This window comes from Acanthopagrus latus, chromosome 8, assembly GCF_904848185.1.
Source record: "Acanthopagrus latus isolate v.2019 chromosome 8, fAcaLat1.1, whole genome shotgun sequence".
NCBI classification, from domain to species: Eukaryota; Metazoa; Chordata; class Actinopteri; order Spariformes; family Sparidae; genus Acanthopagrus; species Acanthopagrus latus.
The window spans coordinates 12,481,845-12,502,523 of record NC_051046.1 but is presented as its reverse complement, the minus strand read 5'-3'; the positions used below and the strand labels follow the sequence as shown (position 1 = coordinate 12,502,523).

General features: G+C 42.2%; 2 protein-coding genes across 6 annotated transcripts in view; one reads left to right on the top strand and one right to left on the bottom strand.

Moving 5' to 3' along the window:
• Positions 1–2,672: 2,672 nt before the first annotated feature.
• On the top strand, positions 2,673–12,396 carry zgc:101540 (hsFATP2a_ACSVL_like domain-containing protein). Its single transcript, XM_037108358.1, has 10 exons — positions 2,673–3,391; positions 5,563–5,772; positions 6,760–6,918; positions 7,033–7,157; positions 7,245–7,439; positions 8,197–8,287; positions 8,485–8,683; positions 8,969–9,066; positions 9,219–9,349; positions 11,007–12,396. The coding sequence occupies exons 1-10, from the start codon at positions 2,914–2,916 to the stop codon at positions 11,181–11,183; spliced, it is 1,863 nt and encodes a 620-aa protein (XP_036964253.1). The 5' UTR covers positions 2,673–2,913; the 3' UTR covers positions 11,184–12,396.
• A 740-nt stretch (positions 12,397–13,136) lies between these two features.
• tjp1b (tight junction protein 1b) overlaps positions 13,137–20,679 on the bottom strand; it is a 69,580-nt gene continuing 62,037 nt past the window's right edge. For all 5 annotated transcript variants that reach the window (XM_037106999.1, XM_037107000.1, XM_037107001.1 and 2 more), the window contains 8 exons: positions 19,683–20,540; positions 19,091–19,182; positions 18,554–18,769; positions 18,316–18,452; positions 17,549–18,020; positions 17,140–17,357; positions 16,445–16,588; positions 13,137–14,925 (listed from right to left, as the gene is read on the bottom strand). In XM_037106999.1, coding sequence (XP_036962894.1) covers positions 14,831–14,925; positions 16,445–16,588; positions 17,140–17,357; positions 17,549–18,020; positions 18,316–18,452; positions 18,554–18,769; positions 19,091–19,182; positions 19,683–20,540 — 2,232 coding nt within the window. In that variant the 3' untranslated portion in view covers positions 13,137–14,830. The remainder of the gene's footprint in view (positions 14,926–16,444; positions 16,589–17,139; positions 17,358–17,548; positions 18,021–18,315; positions 18,453–18,553; positions 18,770–19,090; positions 19,183–19,682; positions 20,541–20,679) is intronic.

Sequence of the window (20,679 nt, the reverse complement as noted above, 5' to 3'; positions counted from 1 at the left end):
CAGGAGTGGTGGGTGCTGTGATGTCGAGGTGGCAGCTTCTGTATATGTAACATCCCTCAAACCCAAAAGCAAGTCTTGCTGCGATGCAATGAGGTTGTTAATGTGATCAGTCAATAAATCAGTCATTCATTTATCCAGCCTGACACCAACAGTGTTGTCACATGCACACAAAAGTCTCGTCACTTTGGTATAAGTGAAAGTCTCCCATGTGAGTCGTACTTGTTAAGTATTTCATATTAAATGTACTTTAATATCAAAAGTACAAGTAAAAGTAACTATACATGTAGCTACATGTGAGATACATTTATTTTTACATACTGGTTGACAGATTATTTTAAGATGTGACATTAATATCAATTAAAATGCTCTACTTTGGCTCTGATGCTGCAAACAATCTGAAAGGTAACTAAAGTCTAACAAATGTAGTGTAATAAAAAACACAATATTACCTCCACTCCACAAAATGCAGTGGTGTGTAAATATAAGGTAGCAGAAAATGGAAGTACTCGAGTAAAGTACAGTTTCAATAAGTACAAATAGAACTTCAGAAAAGAGTATTTTAGAATCTGATATATAATATATTTAAGTATACTTTCTCTTTGTCTCATTTCTTGCCAATAAATGAAATACAGTATAAAAAAGTACAAGTAAAAGTAAAACACTCTGGCTTGACCGAATAGTCATCCAGTTTTCACTTTTTAAAAAAAAATTACATTTATTTAATATCAGTGTGTCAAAATGTGCCACTGTGGCTCTGATGCGACATGTAATCTGCAAAAAAGTAGTAACAAAAGTTATCATGTAATCATGTAATGTCACGGAAATGGAGTGGAATGGAAGTATAAAGTAGCAGGAAATGTAAAGAACTGGAGTAAAATGCAAACACCTCAAAATTGTCCTTAAGTGCAAGTACTCAGACTTACATTAATTCTCTGGATACTAAAGTATTTATACTCAGGTACTCTGTCCATACATGTTTTCCGAATGAAATTATACTTTTAAATGTTTGCTGTCGTCTTCATCATCTCTTAAAGTTTCTGCTGCATCCTCTTTATCAGCAGCGCAGCCGCCATTCCCGACGTTTGTTTTCTGATCCCTCGATTACGATCGGCTCTTCTCGGTCCACTTCCGAGACGAGCTGAGCCTCGTCTCAATACAGGCTTGTGTTGAGGGGCCCGGGGTGTTTTTCTATAACTCGTAGTTTGGCCCCTCCCCGCAGACTACAGCAGCTCAGTGAGAGACCTTGAACCCACCACTGGCTCAGATTGCATATTTATGACCAGGGTTGCCATGTATGGAGTCTCTGTAAATAACAGTGAGGTAATGAATCACAGAGGCATGTAGGATGAATCTTTAGTCCCTGTAAACAACAGACGAAGTTACTCTAACTTTGTACTGATTAGTTCACAGTAAATATGTCACCACTCAATGAATGTTAATCCACATTTAGGCCTCATTATATACATTAAGTTGACTGGGTTTTAGTTGTATAAAAGTTTGTATATACAATTATATTATTATGTAAATCTTTTGATCTTTTTTCAGGTCATGTAACTGGAGTTAATTCTGTTATATACACTCTACTCAAAGTTAGTTAGTGATATTGGGATATAGGCACATGTGCATGTATGTGTAATAAAAGTCAAATTAAATGTTTCACATTATTTTTAGTGACCAAAAATACTCACAGAATACAACATAAAAATTTAGATATGTCACAGAAAAAACAATCAAGTGAAACATTAAAGTATCCCTCTGTAATTTTGAGTCGTGTATATTAATGCATGTAGTGACAGTGTGTTAATGTTCATTATCTATTCATTGAAGTAACTTAAATGTGCAACACAACACATAGCTGCCTTTGGCATAAAGTCACTGACTTTAGTTAAGTTCCCTGCAAACATGTGATCCCCAGGGAATGTTCCATAAAGGTTATTCTTGTAACATTTAAAGAACTTTATAGGAATGTTCTTTAAAGGTTTTTTTTATAAATTTATTATTATTTATTTTTTTACAAAAACCTAAGAGAAACTTTAGGAAACACACCTTAAATGTTCCCCAAGGGTTTTTTTTTTTCCCGCTCTATACGTTATTTTGTGCAACCTCTAAAGAATGTTTTTTGGTTTTAATGTTTGTAAAAACCTTCGAGAAACCTTCAGGGAACGTTCCCTGTGGATTCACTGAAGGTTATTCTTGTGTAAACCTGAGAGAACCTTTATGGTGAGCACCCTGAGAATCCTCCTTAGGTTACGTTTTATGTAACCTTCAGAGAACTATTAGGAAACGTTCTTCAGAGGTCATTTTTACTAAACTTCTAGAGAACCAGGGAGGGTTCTGTGAACCTTATTTTATGCAACCTTCAGAGAACCTTTAGGGAACGTTCCCTGATGGTTCGATCTGGTTTTGAATGTTTTTGCTGAATTTCTTCCACATCAGCCAGTTCATGTACTAAGTCATCACGAGTCATGCATTAGCTGAGCATTAGGCTGCCTCAGCAGAGGATCTGAACCCCTGTTCAGTCTCCATGTTCATGTCAACACTTCATGTCATTCAGAAAAAAAAACAATACTCAGAAACAAGCTGCAGTTTTCTGCCTCGACCTGGAGGTGTCGCAGATTTAAAATCAGTGCTTCTCATGCTCGTCACTCCGTTTAATCACCTTTCTCTCACTCTGGCACGAAAGAGAAAAATAGTGAACGGGGGCACAAAACAACGCGAGAATGACGTGTTAAAACCCGTGGAAAACAGCGGATCTGGCAACTTGGAAACTTTCCGGAATGAAGGAGGGGTCGGCGGGTCGGAGGTGAGCACCGCCCCGAGCTGAACTTTGTCACAAATATCCTGCTCGGCTGTGATCGTGCCTCCCGTGCCCCTGTACTGACAGATGCCTCCGGTGCGGTCCGGGCTGTAAACATGTTCATCTGGTTCACGGTTGTTGCGGGACTGGCGATCCTGTCCCTGTCCTTCCTGAAGACCTTGTTCCCGTACTTAACCGAGGACTGCACGTACATCCTGAGGAGCATTAAACTGGGAATCAGGCTCGTCAAGTACAAGAATCTCAAGCCCTTCTACAGCCTCCTGGACTGCTTCTTGGATGCAGCGAGGAGGCATCCTGGTAAAACCTTCGTCAAGTTCGAGGGTCGAGATTATTCTTACGGCGAAGTGGACAAACAGAGCAGCAGGACGGCCCGAGCCCTGCAGGCTGCAGCCGGGCTGAAGGAGGGGGACCCGGTGGCCCTGTTCCTCGCCAACGAGCCCAGTTTCATTTGGACTTGGCTCGCTTTGGCCAAGCTGGGCTGTCCGGCGGCTCTGCTCAACTTCAACATCAGATCCAAGTCTCTGCTGCACTGTTTCTCCTGCTGCGGGGCCAAAGTGATCATCGTCTCCGCAGGTAAATCCTCCATATTCACCCACTGATGTCCAAAGTCTCCTCTGCGACTCACTGACAAACGATGAACTTCAGCCGAGTATCTCCTTTATCCTGCTTTACTCTTCCATTTTGCTCCCTTTTTTTTCCCTCAATGAGTGTTGCACTTTTTTTCGCCTCACAACATTCGATTTGAAAGGTGTAGTGACTTTTCAAATGAAGATTTTTTTTTAAAACTTCACTGTTAAATTTAGAGTTTAAAATCTGCAACAAGCAGTCAAAGATCAGACCAGAGAGTCCCAGTAACACGTGACTCCTCTGCAGAGAAGCAGCAGCTCCCAACTGGGGCTCCTTGATTTTGTTTCCACTGTGGTTAAAAAGCACAAAGTGTACATGTTGAAGTTAATTAGGAATATGTACACGTGTAGATGGGCTGTGTTGTCAGTGTCAGTTTTAATCTCATTGCTTGTAGAACAGATGAAAGAAAAGATTACTTTGGCTCTGATGTGCCACGAGGTAACGAGTAACTTAAGTTCAGATCGAGGTCAAATGAATGTGAAAGAGTGAAAGCACAACATTTGCCTCTACAATGCAGCAATTAAGTACCATACTTGTAATTACATGTTATCCTCTCACACATGCAGCATATCCCAGAAATGTTCAGAAACATTTCCAGCCCGGGGTCATGCGTGGGTGTGAGCAGGAAAAACAGTCTTTGAGGCCCAACGAGGTCAAACTTTAATAATCCACTTAAAGTAATCATTTAAGAATATTTCAAACAAGTACAAACGTGTGTAGCGCAGGGCTGGACGACGACATTGTAATATTCTCAGGCTGTACTGAGATACACAACCTAATATTTGTAACCAAATAGCTCGATATCAACGTTGAGACGGCACTGTAAGGATCACTGGAGGTGCTGAAATATCAACACCATGAGATTTTTTGATAGATAATCATCAGTGAGGTGGATATAATGACAAAGGTAAGTATAACGGTCTGCTAAGTTAAAAAAAATGACATCACTTTTCTGTAACTCAGCCTTTAAAACCAGGAGAAACACAACACTCATGACACAATATGAAGATATCCCAAAGTGTCGTGTCCTGATAACGATATAAGAATAATCTCACGGCGCCCTCAGATTTATCTTGTGACCTTCTGAAGACTGAAGTCCAGAAGGAGCTCACACACCGATGTATCACTGTTAGTAATCTTATGATGACATGTACTAGTATATCATCACAGGGGCCAATTGTCAACACTGAGCACTTTGACTTTTGATACAAGACTCAGAATTTTTATATTTAAAATATTAATGAGGTAAAAATACAGAACTCAGAAATATTTATCTTATCCATAACTGAATAATCGAACTGTTCTCAGAGGAAAATAAGGTCCACAGAATACTGTTTGAAGCTGAAGAGGTGGCAGGGTCCGCCACATGAAAAATACATGATATTCCACACACACAAACAACATACAATACACAACACACATATCCAAATAGTACCACTTTTTATGCACAATAACCTACAAATATGGTTTTGCATGTAAAATGAAGGTGAAATAACATAAACAAAATAAAATCCTCAGACATTCACACATGACAACAGTGAACCAGTATGTGTTGATTTCACCACAGTGTGACGAAGACGACAGCTGATGGTATTATTTCATCACCTGGCGCTTATCTCCACAGGATAAACAAAGACTTAGATAACACAACAGTTACCACATGTTCAAAAGTTTGATCCCTCCTCTGTTCTGTTAATTCGTACCAATTCCTGATTAAAAAAAAAAAGAGAGAGATGTGAGCATTCAGAAGAATTCAGACCAGAAAACAAATGTTTGCCATGTAATCTCACATTATGTCATCATCCAACCGCTTCCTCAACAATGTTATCTTGAACAAAGAGCTAACCCGTTTACTCTCCCACAGGGTTTCAGTCAGTGTGCTTTACACTCAGTCTTGAGGACTTGGGTCAGTTGAGGTAGACAATAAGAGCACTGCAATCTGAAACTTCCCCACACTCATTTCGCCACTAAGCTATGCGTCCATGTGGGCCGGAGTCTGCACCATGTGCTCGTGTGCCATAGGGACCTGAGGCTACACGATACAGGCCCCCAGCTGCATTGCGCAACCCGACGCTCCAACACATTGTGTAGAGCTGAATGCCTCTCTGTGTTTGCAGAGCTGCAGGACGCCGTGGAGGAGGTTCTACCGACGCTGAGAGAGCAGGGTATCACTGTGTTCCTCTTGTCGGAGACCTGCAGCGTCCAGGGCATCAACACTTTACTGGACAAGATCTCCCTTGCCTCAGATGAGCCGCTGTCCAAGGACCTCAGAGCCAACGTCAACATCAGGAGCACCGCCCTGTACATCTACACGTCAGGCACCACAGGTAAGGCCACGAAACTCCTCTGAAAACATCCACTGACACGGTGAACGTCTGCACTGACATCATCAAAGTTATACATTTATTTATATATTTATTTATATATAGTACATTTATTTACAGCTCACTTAAAGTAATGCACTCTATCACAGATTTGTAGGAGTCATGTGTGCTTTTTAATGAAAATGTGACAGAAACAAATGCTTAAAAGCTCGATCACAGTAAGTGAACAAAATTGTTTCTTTATGTAGTTTGACCTGATAGGTCAGAGAATTTTAATGTCACAGCAACATTATGTAGAAATTGGCATTTTTGTGTGGGTTTAGCAGCCCCCACAGTTTGAGTGTAACACCACTATCTCCAATATCACTAATGAAACAAATATTAAACATTCATTTATTTTGGGGTGCATGTTTCGCTGTTTGTTGTCCCTATTCTTTAGATATTAAAGGTGCAATATGTTCAAATTTTAGTGGAAGTCATTAAATTTTTTTACAAAAATACAACAGAGTATGAGGAAAAAACAGTTTTGAGGTTACGATGTCTGCGTGTTGTGTTGGAGACATCTACTGAAGTTAGCACGCTAACCAGCTAGCCCCGTCCTGTCCCCGTCCAAAGCTCCTGTGCTAGCTGACACTTCCCTGGTGCACTCAGCTCCATGTCCTGACCGCTAGCTAAACTGCTAACTGAGCTAACGGTACAGTAACTAACAGTTACTCTGGTGATATGCTGCACTCTTTTTGCTTTTAGTATGAATCAGACAGGTGACCAGTTCTTACACATTGCACCTTTTTTTTTAAAGTGGGTTGTCACTGTTGTCATCTGGAGGCCAAGGATTGGTGGCCAATTACAACTTGGCGGCCGTCAGTGTCCTAGTTAACACATACCAGGAACAGACACTTGAGAAGTCCCTGTGGATGTTTTGATACTCGATACTAACAGTAGCTGCCGTGTTAAAGAACCTGAGTTGATTTATTATTTTGACCGTGGCAGGTCTGCCTAAAGCAGCTGTCGTCACCCATGAGAGGGTCTGGGCGGCCTCCTTCATCCAGGCGGCATGTGGAATCACAGCAGATGACATCTTCTACATCAACCTACCTCTCTATCACAGTGCAGGCTTCCTCATCGGGATGGCCGGAGCCATCGAGAGAGGTAATGACCTTCTTAATCCCTGAAGAACTAAAGCACTGACACACCCGGTTCGGGTTACTTTAGAGGTGGTTGTGTATGTTTACACTCAGGCAAAGGCTGTGCTTTATGATGCAGGTATGACCATTTTTCTGAGGAGGAAGTTCTCTGCCTCTCAGTTCTGGGACGACTGCAGGAAGCATGATGTGACAGTGATGCAGTACATCGGTGAAACAATGCGCTACCTCTGCAACTCTCCCAGGGTAAAAAGAATCCTTCGGGTTAAATAAATTTAGTATCGCCCCGGTCCTTTTTTAAAAAAAAATCTGAGTCGGTGTGGCTCTTTGCAGAAAGACAACGAGAAGAACCACAAGGTGAGAGTCGCCATCGGCAACGGGGTCCGAACAGACATTTGGTCGGAGTTCCTAAATCGCTTCGGGAATATTCAAGTCCGAGAGCTGTACGCTGCCACAGAGGGAAACATCGGCTTCATTAATTACACCTCCAAGATCGGTGCCGTGGGGAGAGTCAATTTTGTGCACAGAGTGAGTAGATGAAACAGCCGGTTGTTTTGAGCCACGATAGCAGCACTGCTCTGAGGACAGTAAGGTCACTGTGTCAGGAGTGAAACATCTCCTGAACTCCTGTACTGACATTCTTGGTTTCCAGAGGAATAATCCCAGTGACTTCAGTGATCCCCTGATGTTTTGGTGCAGTGCCACAAGAAAGTTTTTGATCTCGAGTGTCTCTCAACACCTATTTAATGGATTACCTTAGTAAACAGTTTTCTTAACAAGTTTATGGTCTCACTCCAAGAGCTCGTTCTTAAGTTATAAGTCAGATCTAATCAGGATACAGTACAGTATGATACATTACGGCACAATATGATAAGATACCGTGTGATATGATGACACGATACGATACAATACAATGTACTTTATTCTCCCATTGAGGAAATCTTTCTCTGACTCAGTGTTGCTGCATTAAACTGTCTTCAAACCACAATTGAAGATAGAGGCATAGAAATGCGTGTCTTCCCCAGCCTCTAGCACAAATGTGGTCTCTTCTAGCTCCAAAACACCACGATGGCGACGGCCATGATGCCATACTGGATTCTTTACACCTGATGCTGACGTTAGCATTTAGCTCAAAGCCCTGCTGTGTCTAAGTCCGTCCTCAGAGAGCTGCTAGCACGGCTTAAAACTTTCGTTAAAACCAGCAAATTTAAACTTCCTCAGCTGTAGTTTGTTATTCATAGACACTACACCATTAGCTGATTAACTTCTTGATTCTCTTCTCTAGTTTTTTTTCCCCTACACTTTGATCAAGTTTGACATTGAGAAGGAGGAGCCTGTCAGGAACTCTGAGGGTCTGTGCATCGAGGCAGCCAGAGGTGGGTCACTTTAACACCTGTGCATCACAGGCAGTAATGCCAATGTTGTTGTCTATAGTGTTCAAACTATAAAGCAATATGTTGACTAAAAATTCATTGGCAAATATGCTGACAATCAGTTCTTAAGCTAACTGGTTCCAACTGGTTTGGGTTCTTGGGGAAAACCGATGTGCATTCTTCATGTGTCTCCTCGTCAGGTGAGACGGGACTTTTGGTTGGAAAGGTCACTCAGAGGTCTCCCTTCATTGGGTACGCCGGCAACAAGCAACAGACCGAGAAGAAGAGGCTTCGCGACGTGCTGAAAAAAGGCGACTTGTACTTCAACACCGGAGATTTGCTTCAGTTTGACGAGGAAAACTTTGTCTACTTTCAGGATCGAGTCGGCGACACTTTCAGGCGAGTCGTGACTCGTCATGTGTCGATCTGTCAGTTTTTGTTGGTTTAATTTCCTTCACTGAAGCAACATTGAATGTGTGCACAGTTAGTTATTATACGCAGAAACATTAGACTTTCATTCGGTTTTATGTGTTAAAGTGCGCCAAGCTAAGGTTACTTTTGAAGTTCCTTGTCGAAATTTGGTGCCAAGCTACGACAAGCTACAAGCTACGACATATGTGGGGAGGACATGTGAAACAGGATTCTCTTTTCTTTTGACTTATTTTTCTTCGCTTGTTGTCACAGGTGGAAAGGAGAGAACGTCGCCACATCAGAGGTTGCAGACATTCTCACGATGGTTCACTGCATTCTGGAGGCGAATGTCTACGGTGTTAAAGTCGAAGGTAACAACACTGGTGTCAGAAATTATCCCCGGAGAGATGTTACACCAAGTTTTACCGATCTGATATGAATGGATGGGGGAGATGAAGCCAGAGACGGTGTTCTGTGCGTTCGGCATATTCTCTGTATGTATGTAACTGACTTGTCTGAACAGGTCACGAGGGTCGGATCGGCATGGCGGCTGTCATTTTAAAAGAGGGAGAAGATTTTGACTGTTCGGGCACCTACAAGCAGGTCGTCAGCTACCTACCAGCTTACGCAAGACCTCGGTTCATTCGGATTCAGGTAAAGACAAAAAAAATAATAAATCGCTGTGCACGTCTGTGTCTCTTGCTGCAGCCGGAACATGAAACTGTGCGTGGGTTGTTAGTCATTCGTATTTTGCTAAACCTGCTGACCCACTTCAGGTCGCTTCCTGAAACCAGACTAGCTCGTGGAGTTTGATTCTCACTTGAAGGTCTTGTGCTGACGGGAAGCACCCATCAGACTTTTTTCTTTCTTGATCCGCTTGATTTCAAAAATTTTTTGTCTCCTCACGTTTAATATTTCAGGTTGATTCATTCACTAAAGACCCCAAAAAATTGTGTCCACTTGCTGATTCTGAAGTTCACACCAAAGAGTCACAACAAGATGAGTTAAAACAATTGAAGTGAAGAACATGGTCTGTAATGTATATGAAACCGGTGTGAGTACGAGATGGTGTGTCTTTTCCTTGGCAAACTACTCTTAACTTCGGTGTCCCTGTCAGCCCTCTGAATATCAAGAACAAGATTTTTCATTTACCGTTATTTAATCGACACTGTTTTGGTTTGAGAGTGTCTGGTTTTTCCGATGGCACACCGTGAATTCTGTGTTATTGCTGTGGTTGAACCACCACTGCAACTATTTCCTCTACAGCGTTACAAAACATTTAGTCTTGAATCTTTGGTTTACACCGGCTGTTAGGAGCAGCAGCGATTGATTTTAGCTCTCGTTTAACGCACAAGCCTCCCCTACTTCCTGGTGGCTGTTTGTTGTTGGTGCTGAATGCGGCTGGTGAGGAAAACAGCAGAAACTAACCCTCTGGACTTTCTGTCACCTCCGTCAAGTCGCTTATGTTCTCACTCAATTACTTACTTAATACCAAGTAAGTAATACAAAGTAAGTAACCGAAAGTATCAATACTTATTTCCACAAAACCTGGACGGAGTGAGAACGATTTGATGCAGATGGTGTTGATGTTAAAAGGCAGTTCTTTTCTGCCCACTGTCGCCAAGCGCTCGCTCATGGGGAAATTGTCGGGTTGAAAATTTCAATGAGAAGACTTTTGTACTGGATTGGTGCTATTCAGATGAAGACTTATTGATTGATTTATTGACTGATTCTAGACCTGGTGAGCAGAAATTATGCTCAAGCATTTCTGGGTGGGTTAAAGCGGGCATCCTGTGTACAGAGGCTTTGTCTTTGTTGCAGTGGCACCATCCTGTTTCCTGTCATGTCAGAAGCTGTCCTATCATTAAAGCCATACAAAGGCCAAATAATAATAATAATAATTTAGAGTCATACAGAGCCTTTGCGGAGGTATGCACTCTACCGAGAGCCATAACAAATGGATCATTGTCGACCTTGGACAGTAACATTTTTATCTATCAATATGTATTAAATATATAATGCAGCAAATTATACCGATTTTACATACATTAGCTCAGGATATCTGTCAATACTGATTACAGATCCAGATGTCAATACTCTTCTTTCCCCACATTTTGAATCTTTGCACAGTAACCATGACCGATTTCGGCTGCCTGTGACTCCAAGAACATGGTGCAAACATTGACTTTTCAAGGACTCGTGGAAACATTAATGTGGATCAGTTTACTGCCTCCCGTGTTTGTTGCTGTTTCGCAGAAAGTTGGACAAAGAAAAAAAAACTTGTCTAATATACATGATATGTGTTTTGTAGGCCTGCCTGGAGATGACGGGGACGTTCAAGATGAAGAAAGTAAAGTTGGTGGAGGAGGGATTCAACCCGGCACACATCCAAGATCCTTTGTACTTTTTAGACCCCGAGCAGAAGACGTACGTCCCGCTGACAGAGGAGATCTACAGAGCGATCACTTCCAGGGAAATAAAACTCTAAGACTGAAGAATAATCACTGAACCATTCAAGTCGCAGCTCATTCATTTCTCATTCCTTTTAACAATCAACTAACTCATCAGACTGACTTTACGTCGTGTTTCAGGAGACCTTTTTTTTTCTTTTAAATCATTTTGACGGTATGTGTTATGCTGGTTATGTCTTACTTCCTCTGTTGTACTTTTAATAATTAAACTCTGGTTATCTTTTAGTCGTGACTTTTAATTTATGACTGGCCATATAAATTGTAGAAATTTAAAGTGTTCAGTCACATATTACACAGATGTACCATAACTTTGGCTTTTGAACTCTTTGCCTCTTGGTTTATCGGTGAACCTTCACACAGATGTTTTGTACAGCCAGGCTTCGCTTTATCAGCTTGTGTGTACCGACGGCACACACTGACATGTTCCTGTTACATGATAAAAGCTGCGGTCCAAGTAAGGGGAGAGTCTCGGTCTGTTGTTATTGTAGGAACCTCTGTTATGTGCCTTTTGTGAAAGTGTTTCTGGTCAGCGCAACTTTCCCTCACTGGCCAAAACAACCTTTGACTTAAAATAGTTCTCAAGTCTTTGTCACATGCTGCGTCATGTGACACGCGTGGCAAAAATGTGAAATCAGCCAGTTTCAGGAAGGAAAGGGGAGTTATTGTTCCCTCACCTGACTGTTTGACTTTCGCTGTGCAGAATCAAACACTAAAAAAGCTGCAGAGGAAGTTCCTCTGCGCTCATCTTACATCTCAGTTTAACAGTGGCAGGTACGAGCATTTGGAGGCCAGCGGTGGCCCATCATGCACTGTAGTTACTGTACTGACACGTCTACTGAGAACTAACTTCTCAGTCAAGTCAGAAACATCTTTTTTGGTTGTAACATGACATGAGGAATAATAACTTCCTCCACAAGCTTGTGGATGATGTGCTAAAGTTGTTATATGCAGCTTATAGATTTGGTGGGAGCTGTAGATGTGAGGAGAATTTTTTAACCAGGTAAATTTTTCTATTGTAAAAACATTTCAGAATTTTCCTAAAAACTGATGTATAAACTACAGATGTAGTTCCCCTCAATCATCAGTTTGTGTGTCTGTCCTGTGCCTGTATTTCCTTAATATTTTGCCGTGTGGATTGTTGTTGAGTCTGACTGCTACGTTGTCAAATGCCAACTCTTTGGTTTGGTAGTGTGATATGACAAAGTGAATTAAAGGTGGGGACTACTTTAAGGAGCAGTGTTTTCTTTTGGAGAGGGGAGCTTCTGTTAGTGCAGAATTTGATGGGTTTTTTTTTTTTTTTTTTAACTTTCAAGGTTCTTTTACATGCACAAAAACCTTTAACACACTAAAGGAGAGGGAAAAAAACATAACAGCATAGGAGGTCTTGTGAAACTCATCTACATTCAGTTCCTGATTTTAAACTAACACAATTTAATGCAACAGTGCTATTGCTTGCATTGTAATGACAGGACTTTCTTTTACCAGTCCACCAGATTTACTTCATATGAATGAGGGTAGAACTGCAGTAGGCTGGATTTTATGTAGAATCTGTCATATTAGTCTATTTCTTACTTTATATACCAGTGAACCAGAGGTCAGATTAAGAAAAAAAAAACATGGAAGCTGATTTCTAAGGTGAATAAAATGCAGTAGCGGTTGAGACACAAGTTGAGGGTTATGTTGAGACACACTGTTAATCTTTTAACTGAAGACTGTCAGCTCTGTATTTATATTAAGGTATGCAGAATGATCCAGCTGCCAGCTCAGTTTACTGATTGAACATGTGGGAAGCAGCTGTGAGCGTCAGATAGCTGAGAATCAAGAATTGCATACCGACAGTCCAAGCGCCAACTTCACAACCCACACAGGAATCCTCTGAGCAGCTTGGCAGAAAAAAAACGTCTGGGTGTGTCGATTTGCAAAAACATCTGGAGGTTTACAACAACACAACACACTCACCCGAGGAGCAGTTACTTTAAAAATGAATTTATTTATTAATACAGTGGTATACTTAGAAATGTGTCGCAAAGGAAAAAAAAAAAAGTCGAACCGAAGAAAACTCAAAATAAATAAAAAGAATGTCAGCCACACGGGAAAATAAACTAGTGTTCGGGTTGAAGCAGTGTTATCATATCAAAAGAAAACAGTACTGATGTGCCATAATAAATTGTCTATTAGTACAAAAATACATTTCAGGGCACACAATACAGCATCCAGTATCACAAATAAAGGAAGGGACCACTCTTCACAGCAGACCCCCTCAAGTACATCTTTTAAAATCATTTAAACCAAGCACTTCTCTAGTTTGTAAATAAGAATAAAAAGTTTTTCTGACTGTTAAAAATGCCTTAAGTAGTGTGTGTATATGTTGGTAGAAAAGTCGGACTTATTACTGCTTATGTCAGTTCCAAGGCTCAGGGGTATAACCAGAATACAAACATAACCAATGTAACCGCTTTCTCTTTTTTAAACAAACGTTTTCTCTTTTATACAAAATAACAAAGATGTACAAAAGTTCATTTACAGAGAACCAAGGCCATTTATACTAGCAATATTTACAGCCACAATTTAAACATCTTTTCTAGCTTTTTTGTATTTCCTCAGACTTCATATGCATAGCAGTAAAAGAAAGCATACCTTTTCATCAGCCTCAATTATTCTCGTGTGCTAAAATCCAAGTTCACTGTTTATGAGAAAAATGCAGAGACAACTTTTTCTTCCGTAGTGATCGCTATAACTGAAGGATCTGATGTTTTTAAAGTTTCACTGAAAAGTTAATATGCAGATAAGGCATCACTGCTTGCAGTGTACGATGGGATTTTCATGTGTTGAACTTAGTAGTAGCAGGCTTCTGGACCTGAGTCATAGCACATGCATAGATCTCTAGACAGCAGGAGTTTGTAAAATCAAGTCAGTATATTTATCTACGGTAAAACATTGCTACAAAACATCAGTTTTAAAGAGAGAGCGCTCCGCCAGAACAAACGGGCGCCTCGTACTAATACTTAACCGTCATTCTTATTCTTATTTTTTCATCTTTATGAAGCCTACGTGTTCCTTCATGAGTCGGACTCGGCATTTCTCAAGTCCTCGGAGATCCTTCATGAGTAAAACGCATGACCACAGAACTCACAAACAAAAGTTTTGCATATACCAACTTTGCTGTTTGTGAGTGTTTTTTCCTTTTTTTTCTCTTTTCTTTTTTTACAGTACGCAAAAATCCCATTGCAATATTAAACAAGTTTCCAAAATTCTCCTTTTTCTTGCACTGCTCTGACCTTTTACAAAATTAGCTAAAAATGTCAAAATGAGATTATTCAGTCTGTGGCACTGGTCATGCATTCCAACTTCAGTTCCTTTGTTTAAATAACTTGTTTTAATCTTTATTTTTTGCAAGCCTTGAAAGCACCAAAAAAAAAAAAGAAAGGAAAAAAAAAAAAAAAACAAGAGTACAGCCTCGGGGGATGCTGGACTCCTCAGACTGTGTGTGTGATATTTTTTTTCTTTTTTTTTTTTTAAATTTTGGGCACAGTAAACAACGTGAGAGTATCAAGTTCATACTTCATGGAGCGCTGTGCACCCTGCCACGGTGGAGGGAGCACGGCAGGGGCGACTGAGGTCTCCCCGTTTATCACATTCAGTAACAGGCCAGCTGTTGCCCTCTTCAGAAGTGGTCAATGAGCACAGACACACAGTTTGCACCCACCAGGTAGTTTGGGTCTCCGGGGAGAGATTTGTTCTGCCAGGTTTTGGGATCACCTGCAGGAAATGAGAGACATGTTGTGAGCTGCTGGAGCTCCTTACTTCCTCTATAAAATGCAGAAAACAAACAAACAAAACATATTTCTCTTACAGATGCATTATCAATACCACTAATCTGGAAATATAATTATTAAAAAAAAAGTAATAAGTATGACTGATAAAATTAAAATAATAAAACTTCAGCTGCTTATCTTGAGTTCTGGAGTAGTTAATGCTTAATGGATCATCAATTTAATGGATGTCAACTCACAGTAACTTCATATATACTACTTTAAAATAAATGTATGTGCCACCAAATTAGTTGAAATCTAGTTACATAGAAAAATGCATTTCAAACAAACCAACAGTAAGAAAAACACAGTAAGATCAAACCCTTTAACACAGCCTGTTTCTCCCCTTCACTGTTCTGTGTAAAATACATCAGCACAGAACGGGGGATCTTATTCTGTTCTCAAGTTGGAGCAACACTAGTCCGTGTCACATTCATGCCTTATTTAGCTTGAACTCATAACTGAGTGAAAATAAACTGCAAGGCTTTTATAACACCATGTTGAGGTTCAAACAACTTGACTGTCATGTCAAACAAGAATAATGAATATAAAAAGCGTTTAAAGGTGTTGTTTAAAAGAAATGGCCAGAATTCAACGGCACTCCAAAACTTTGGGGGGCAGCATAACGGCTTACAACTGAGAAGACACAGCAGGTGTGGACAGGACAAAGGTGCAGCGGCAGAGGTCCAAGAGAGAGTTGGGCTTCAGCATTGGGCGATAACAGCGCGTAGAGCTGGAATAATTTCATACCTTACTTAGTGAATCGGGGATATATTTCAACCAAACCTGAGCTGATCGTGGAGAGACAAACCAAGACTGTTTCGGTGAGTTTATTTTGTTAATGTCAAGTCCAAATGAAGTGGGTTTTGTGATTAATTAACAAGGCAACTAAGCTAAGTAAAAGAGGGGAAACTGTACAGCTGTATTTTTCTGTCTGGAAAAGAAAACAGCAATCACCCAGAGGTGGTATTATCAGACAGGATCGGTTGTTGTTAGCTGGTTGGCATGCAGAGACATCTCTGCAGCACAGTACATAGATATCTGTTGGCTCTTCACAGGCTGTGGATGATGTTTATTTTCTGAAAATTCTGGCCACATCTTAAAAATTGCCCCTTTAAGGCTGCAACTAGTGACTGTTTTTTACTTTTATTGTCTCAATTGATTCTTTTGTCTTTAAGAGGTAATTAAATACTGGAAAATGTCATCCCAATTAAGATAGCTTGTTTTGTTCAAACCCCGGAAGATAATCAGTTTAAGATAGCAGTAGCAACAAGCCACGATTTGAATAAACAAGGCTGTGCAGATCATGTTAAGCATGAAAATAAGAAAACAACTTAAACGGGGGGTGGGGGTGGGGGAGTGAGGGGAATATGGAAACAGATGAGATGACTAAAATGATTCAGAAACTCTCCTCCTTAAATCAGTAAAGCCCACAGACCCCAAAGGACAGAGAGAGGACAGCGTACCCGACGAGGAGTCGGAGGATTTTAGAGCAAAAGACCAACCATCAGGGGTCATAGACGCACAGTGAGGTAGGCGCAGCTCCACCGGCTTCAGGAACTTGAGTCCATGAGGGCCACACATCACCAGCGGACTTAGCAGCGTTTCTCCTGCACGGACACATAGCAAGATTTACATTCCACAATTTAAACTTGTATGAATTAATCAGCACACAGGATTATCTATTGCCCAGGCCTTCATGGTGAACGAGAATTAACTGTTAACTGTCCTGACAGGTTAATTAAATTAGCACAGTCCCCTGGTGCTGAATGTTAATTTAAAAAAATCCTTCAGGGCTTTTTATCCCCTGTTCATACTTCGAATCTTAAAGAAGTGTTGCATAAAAGCGTATTGCTTTGGCTTCATTGTAAAGAAATTCTAATGTGAAGTATAAACAGATGTTAGCCACGCATGTATAAACTCTTTTATATGTAGGCACCAATCATCCCATTAAAGTGCTGCTGAAACTTTACCCTGATGTAGCAATTTGTTTAGAAAATACACATTAAATATAAAATCTTGCACTAGCTCTAAAACAACAAAGTCACAAACTTTGTTTCCCAGGCTGCTTTTTATCTTAAGTACATCGGCACTTCAGACTCAGATGTAGAGACTGTTTGTTCTTGACATTTTTAGGATTTAAAGAAACTCAGAGGCCGACCTTTCTCCTTGTCGAGCGGGGGCAGGATGCTGTTGTCCCGGCACACCTTGAAGTAAATCTCCTGCTCCACGCTCTCGGGGATGGCACCCTGGGGGATGATGATGCTGACACCCGTCTCGATGGAGCTCAGGACCCCTCCGTTACAGTTGAAGATGCCCCTGGCGGTGGCAACCACAGTGTGCCCTTCGTCCTCGTCGTCATCGTCCAGCGTGCTGGGGCTGAGGGACGGAGGCACAAGAGTCAGTACCATCAGTCAAAGCAGTGTTGGCAGAGAAAAATGCACAGCAGAGGACACTAGAACAAACCCCCTGTGAACAAACAAAGTCTCTCTCGGTCTTTCAGCTACTCAGTAATTACCCTCACAGAAAGCACTGCTGCTGCTGACTGTGAAAAATGATGAGTGTCGTACCTAACCGGGATGGCCTTGGGGATGGTGTTGATGTTATTGTGCTGGTATTTGGGCCTGTTGTCCATAGTGCGTGTGAAGGTGTCCAGGCCGCTGTCATGATCCAGGGGCTGTGGCGAGAGCTGAGGCTTCCCGCCGCTGTTGCCCACCACACTGGGCTTACTGAGGAGGTCCGTCTTTACCTGTGTATCGTTGGGCAGCAGGTTGTGGTTGAACTTGGGGCTCTCAAACTTGCGCTCAAAGGGCCGCGCTGAGCTGGTGTACGGCTTGGGGACGTAGCGGTTGTAACTAGTTGGAGCAGGAGCGGCCATCGTTTTGGTGGGTGCTGCATCAGTGCCATTAACGGGGGATTTATCGGGGAGGCCCCTCGGCGGCAGATAGCCAACTGGTGCAGGTTCATCCCTGCTGGCTGGCCTGAGAGCTGCCAGCTCAGGTTTAGGATTGGGTGAGCTCAATGGCTCAGGTATGGAGTTAGCTGGAAACACATGAAGGAGGATCACTTAGTTACAGCCCAAATTTGATTAACTAACTGTATTTAGTGTGTATCTAACAACTATTTGAATTTTTCACTGACAAATGCTTTCTGCACCATTTATTAATGTGATAGTAAACTGAAACCTGAAACCTTGGGTTCAAGGAAATAATGTTTCACTGTTTGCTGATATTTTAAAGGCCAATAGTTAAGCGTAAAGCTAACTGGAAGATTGATAAAAGACACAAAAGTACTCCTTCGCTGGAGCCCTAACGTGTTGGAGAGTCAGAGAGCTTACCGTCATTGGGGCTGAGCTTGGGCAGTGTGTTGGGTGGGATGGCGGATGCGGGGGGCCCGTACTGTGAGGAAGGGCTGATCTGGGGCAGAGGTTCATATCTTTTCTCCACTGGGCTCACCTTCTCTACAGACTCAACTCTACAGTAGGAAGACACAAACAACACAGTTGTTAAAAGACAATCACGACTGCAGCTGTTGAGACATCAGCCACTTCTGGCATGAGGTGTGTGTAGTTTTACCTGTTGTATGGGTAAGACAGCTGAGCTGGTTTGGGCAGGTCATGGAAGCGGTTGATGCCAGGACTGGGTTGGCCCATGGCCTTGCTGTCGAAGCTACGGCGGTCAAAGTAGGATAACTGCTTCCTGTAGTACTCCTCATCCTCATCTGGGTCATAGTGGTTGGAACGCACTACATCATCCAGGGGTTTCGTGTGGGGTTTCTGTGGCTCGGGAGCCCTTCAGAGAGAGGATGAAAAAAACAAGTAAAACTGCTGCAGTGACTTAAACAGAAGGACTGGCCTAAAACCAGCTAAACAATGTTTTAATGGAATACATCTTTTATGTCCTGACACAGTGAGAAGAATTTATCGATTGTGTTTTAGCTCACTTTACTGGACAATGAGGTTAATAAATACCCTGCTAACATGCAGAACTTGCGCCCACTAGGTGGAGCTCAAACAACAGTAAATGACTTCCAAGGCGTCTTTGCAATGATCTCCGTCTTGTCCTTCACCCAGCCATTCTGCAGCCTGGGCAGCTGTTATGAGGACTACATACCTATAGGAGGACTTCTCCTGCTCCAGGTTGCTGAGGGAATTGGCTTTAAGGACCGGGCCAGGTGCACTCACAGGTTTAGGAACATCTGCCGGCTGAAAAGCAAGGAAAGGACGTCTCTTTAGAGCTTTTTGTATCTGGTCCAGATTTTACACGAATGGATTGACTGCACATTGATAACTATTACTGTGCCAGAGATCTCATAGCTCAGATTATTACAAGACAGACCATAATTTCATTTTTAACAAAACATGTAGTTTCAAGTCTTGCATTTTCTGCAGTTTGGGGGAAAAAAACTTTGCCTCCTTGAAGCTTCATTGGTAATCTTGTGTTGATTTAAATAATTGCATATCCAAGTAGGCTACTAACTGTTAAACCTCTTTAATAGCTTACAAATGCTAGCCTTTCATTACCCACCAGGCACTTTTAACAGAAATGCCTTAATTTTACTTTCCTAGTTGAGATTTTTGCTATCAATGTTTTTCATATTATATTCTATAACTTCTAACAGTTATGAGGTGTTCACATGAATTAATCTACCATCTAAATAGAGTCACATAGAGGTGACACCTGCAAACCTCTGTGATAAACTCACCCTAATTGCTGTTGACTCTCCTTCTTTAGCCCTGTCCATGGAAACAGACCGTTTATTCTCAAACATCTTGACTCTGTTGAGCACTGACTGCGGTTTCATGGCTGGGTCCTCATCTATGTCTTCCCGGGGTGGCGGAGGGAGGGGTTTTGAGCCCGGAGAGATCCCTGGCTCACCTGGGGAGGGCAGGGTCTCAGGTTTAGGAGGGTGGATTTGGGGTTCAGAGTTCATCATAGGCTCATGCATCCCAGGCTTGTAGCCCCGGTTTGGAGGGCCAGGAACGTAGGTGGGCCTCAGACCAGAGTCACCGTAATACTGCTTTGGGGGCTCTGGCGATCGAGGTGAATTGATGGGGAAGCCATGAGGTTCTGCCTCGTAAGGAGAGCGGGCGTCATAGCCAGTTGGGGGCGGGGGAGGGGGTTCATCGTAACGAATGGGCCCAGGTTTACTGTGGCGTTGTCGGCCATCGTAGCCCACTGGTGGGGCCTCATCATAGCGCGGCTGAGGGGGGCTGTAGTCCCTCCCTGGTCCATCTTCGTAGGGGGACCGGGGGCTGTAGCCCATGGGTTGCTGGTGGCCCGGCTGGTACCCTGCGGGCTGAGAGGACGAGGTCTGCTGGTCGTAGGGGGGCCACTGTTCGTTGTAATGAGGCACACGGTTGTCGTAGTGCAGGTGAGAGTCAGCGTTGTGAGGCTTTGGTTCTGTGTAGCCGCCTCCATCGTAACCGTAAGGCGGGTGGTCGTATTCGCGGTATGGCTGTTTGTCCTGGTACGGCGGCTGGTGACTGTAGCTCAAAGACTGCTTTAGGCCATGGTTGATTCGCACAGGGTCCTCCATGTTGTACAGATCTTTCTTGTACATCTGTGGAGAAGCAACACTAGATGAATACATCCATCACGTCGTCATCATTGAGATATTTTTTAAACAGCCACCACCAGAAAGCAGTCGGGGAAATATGCTTTCCCAACACCAGATTAAGAATAACTTCAAGAATATTGGC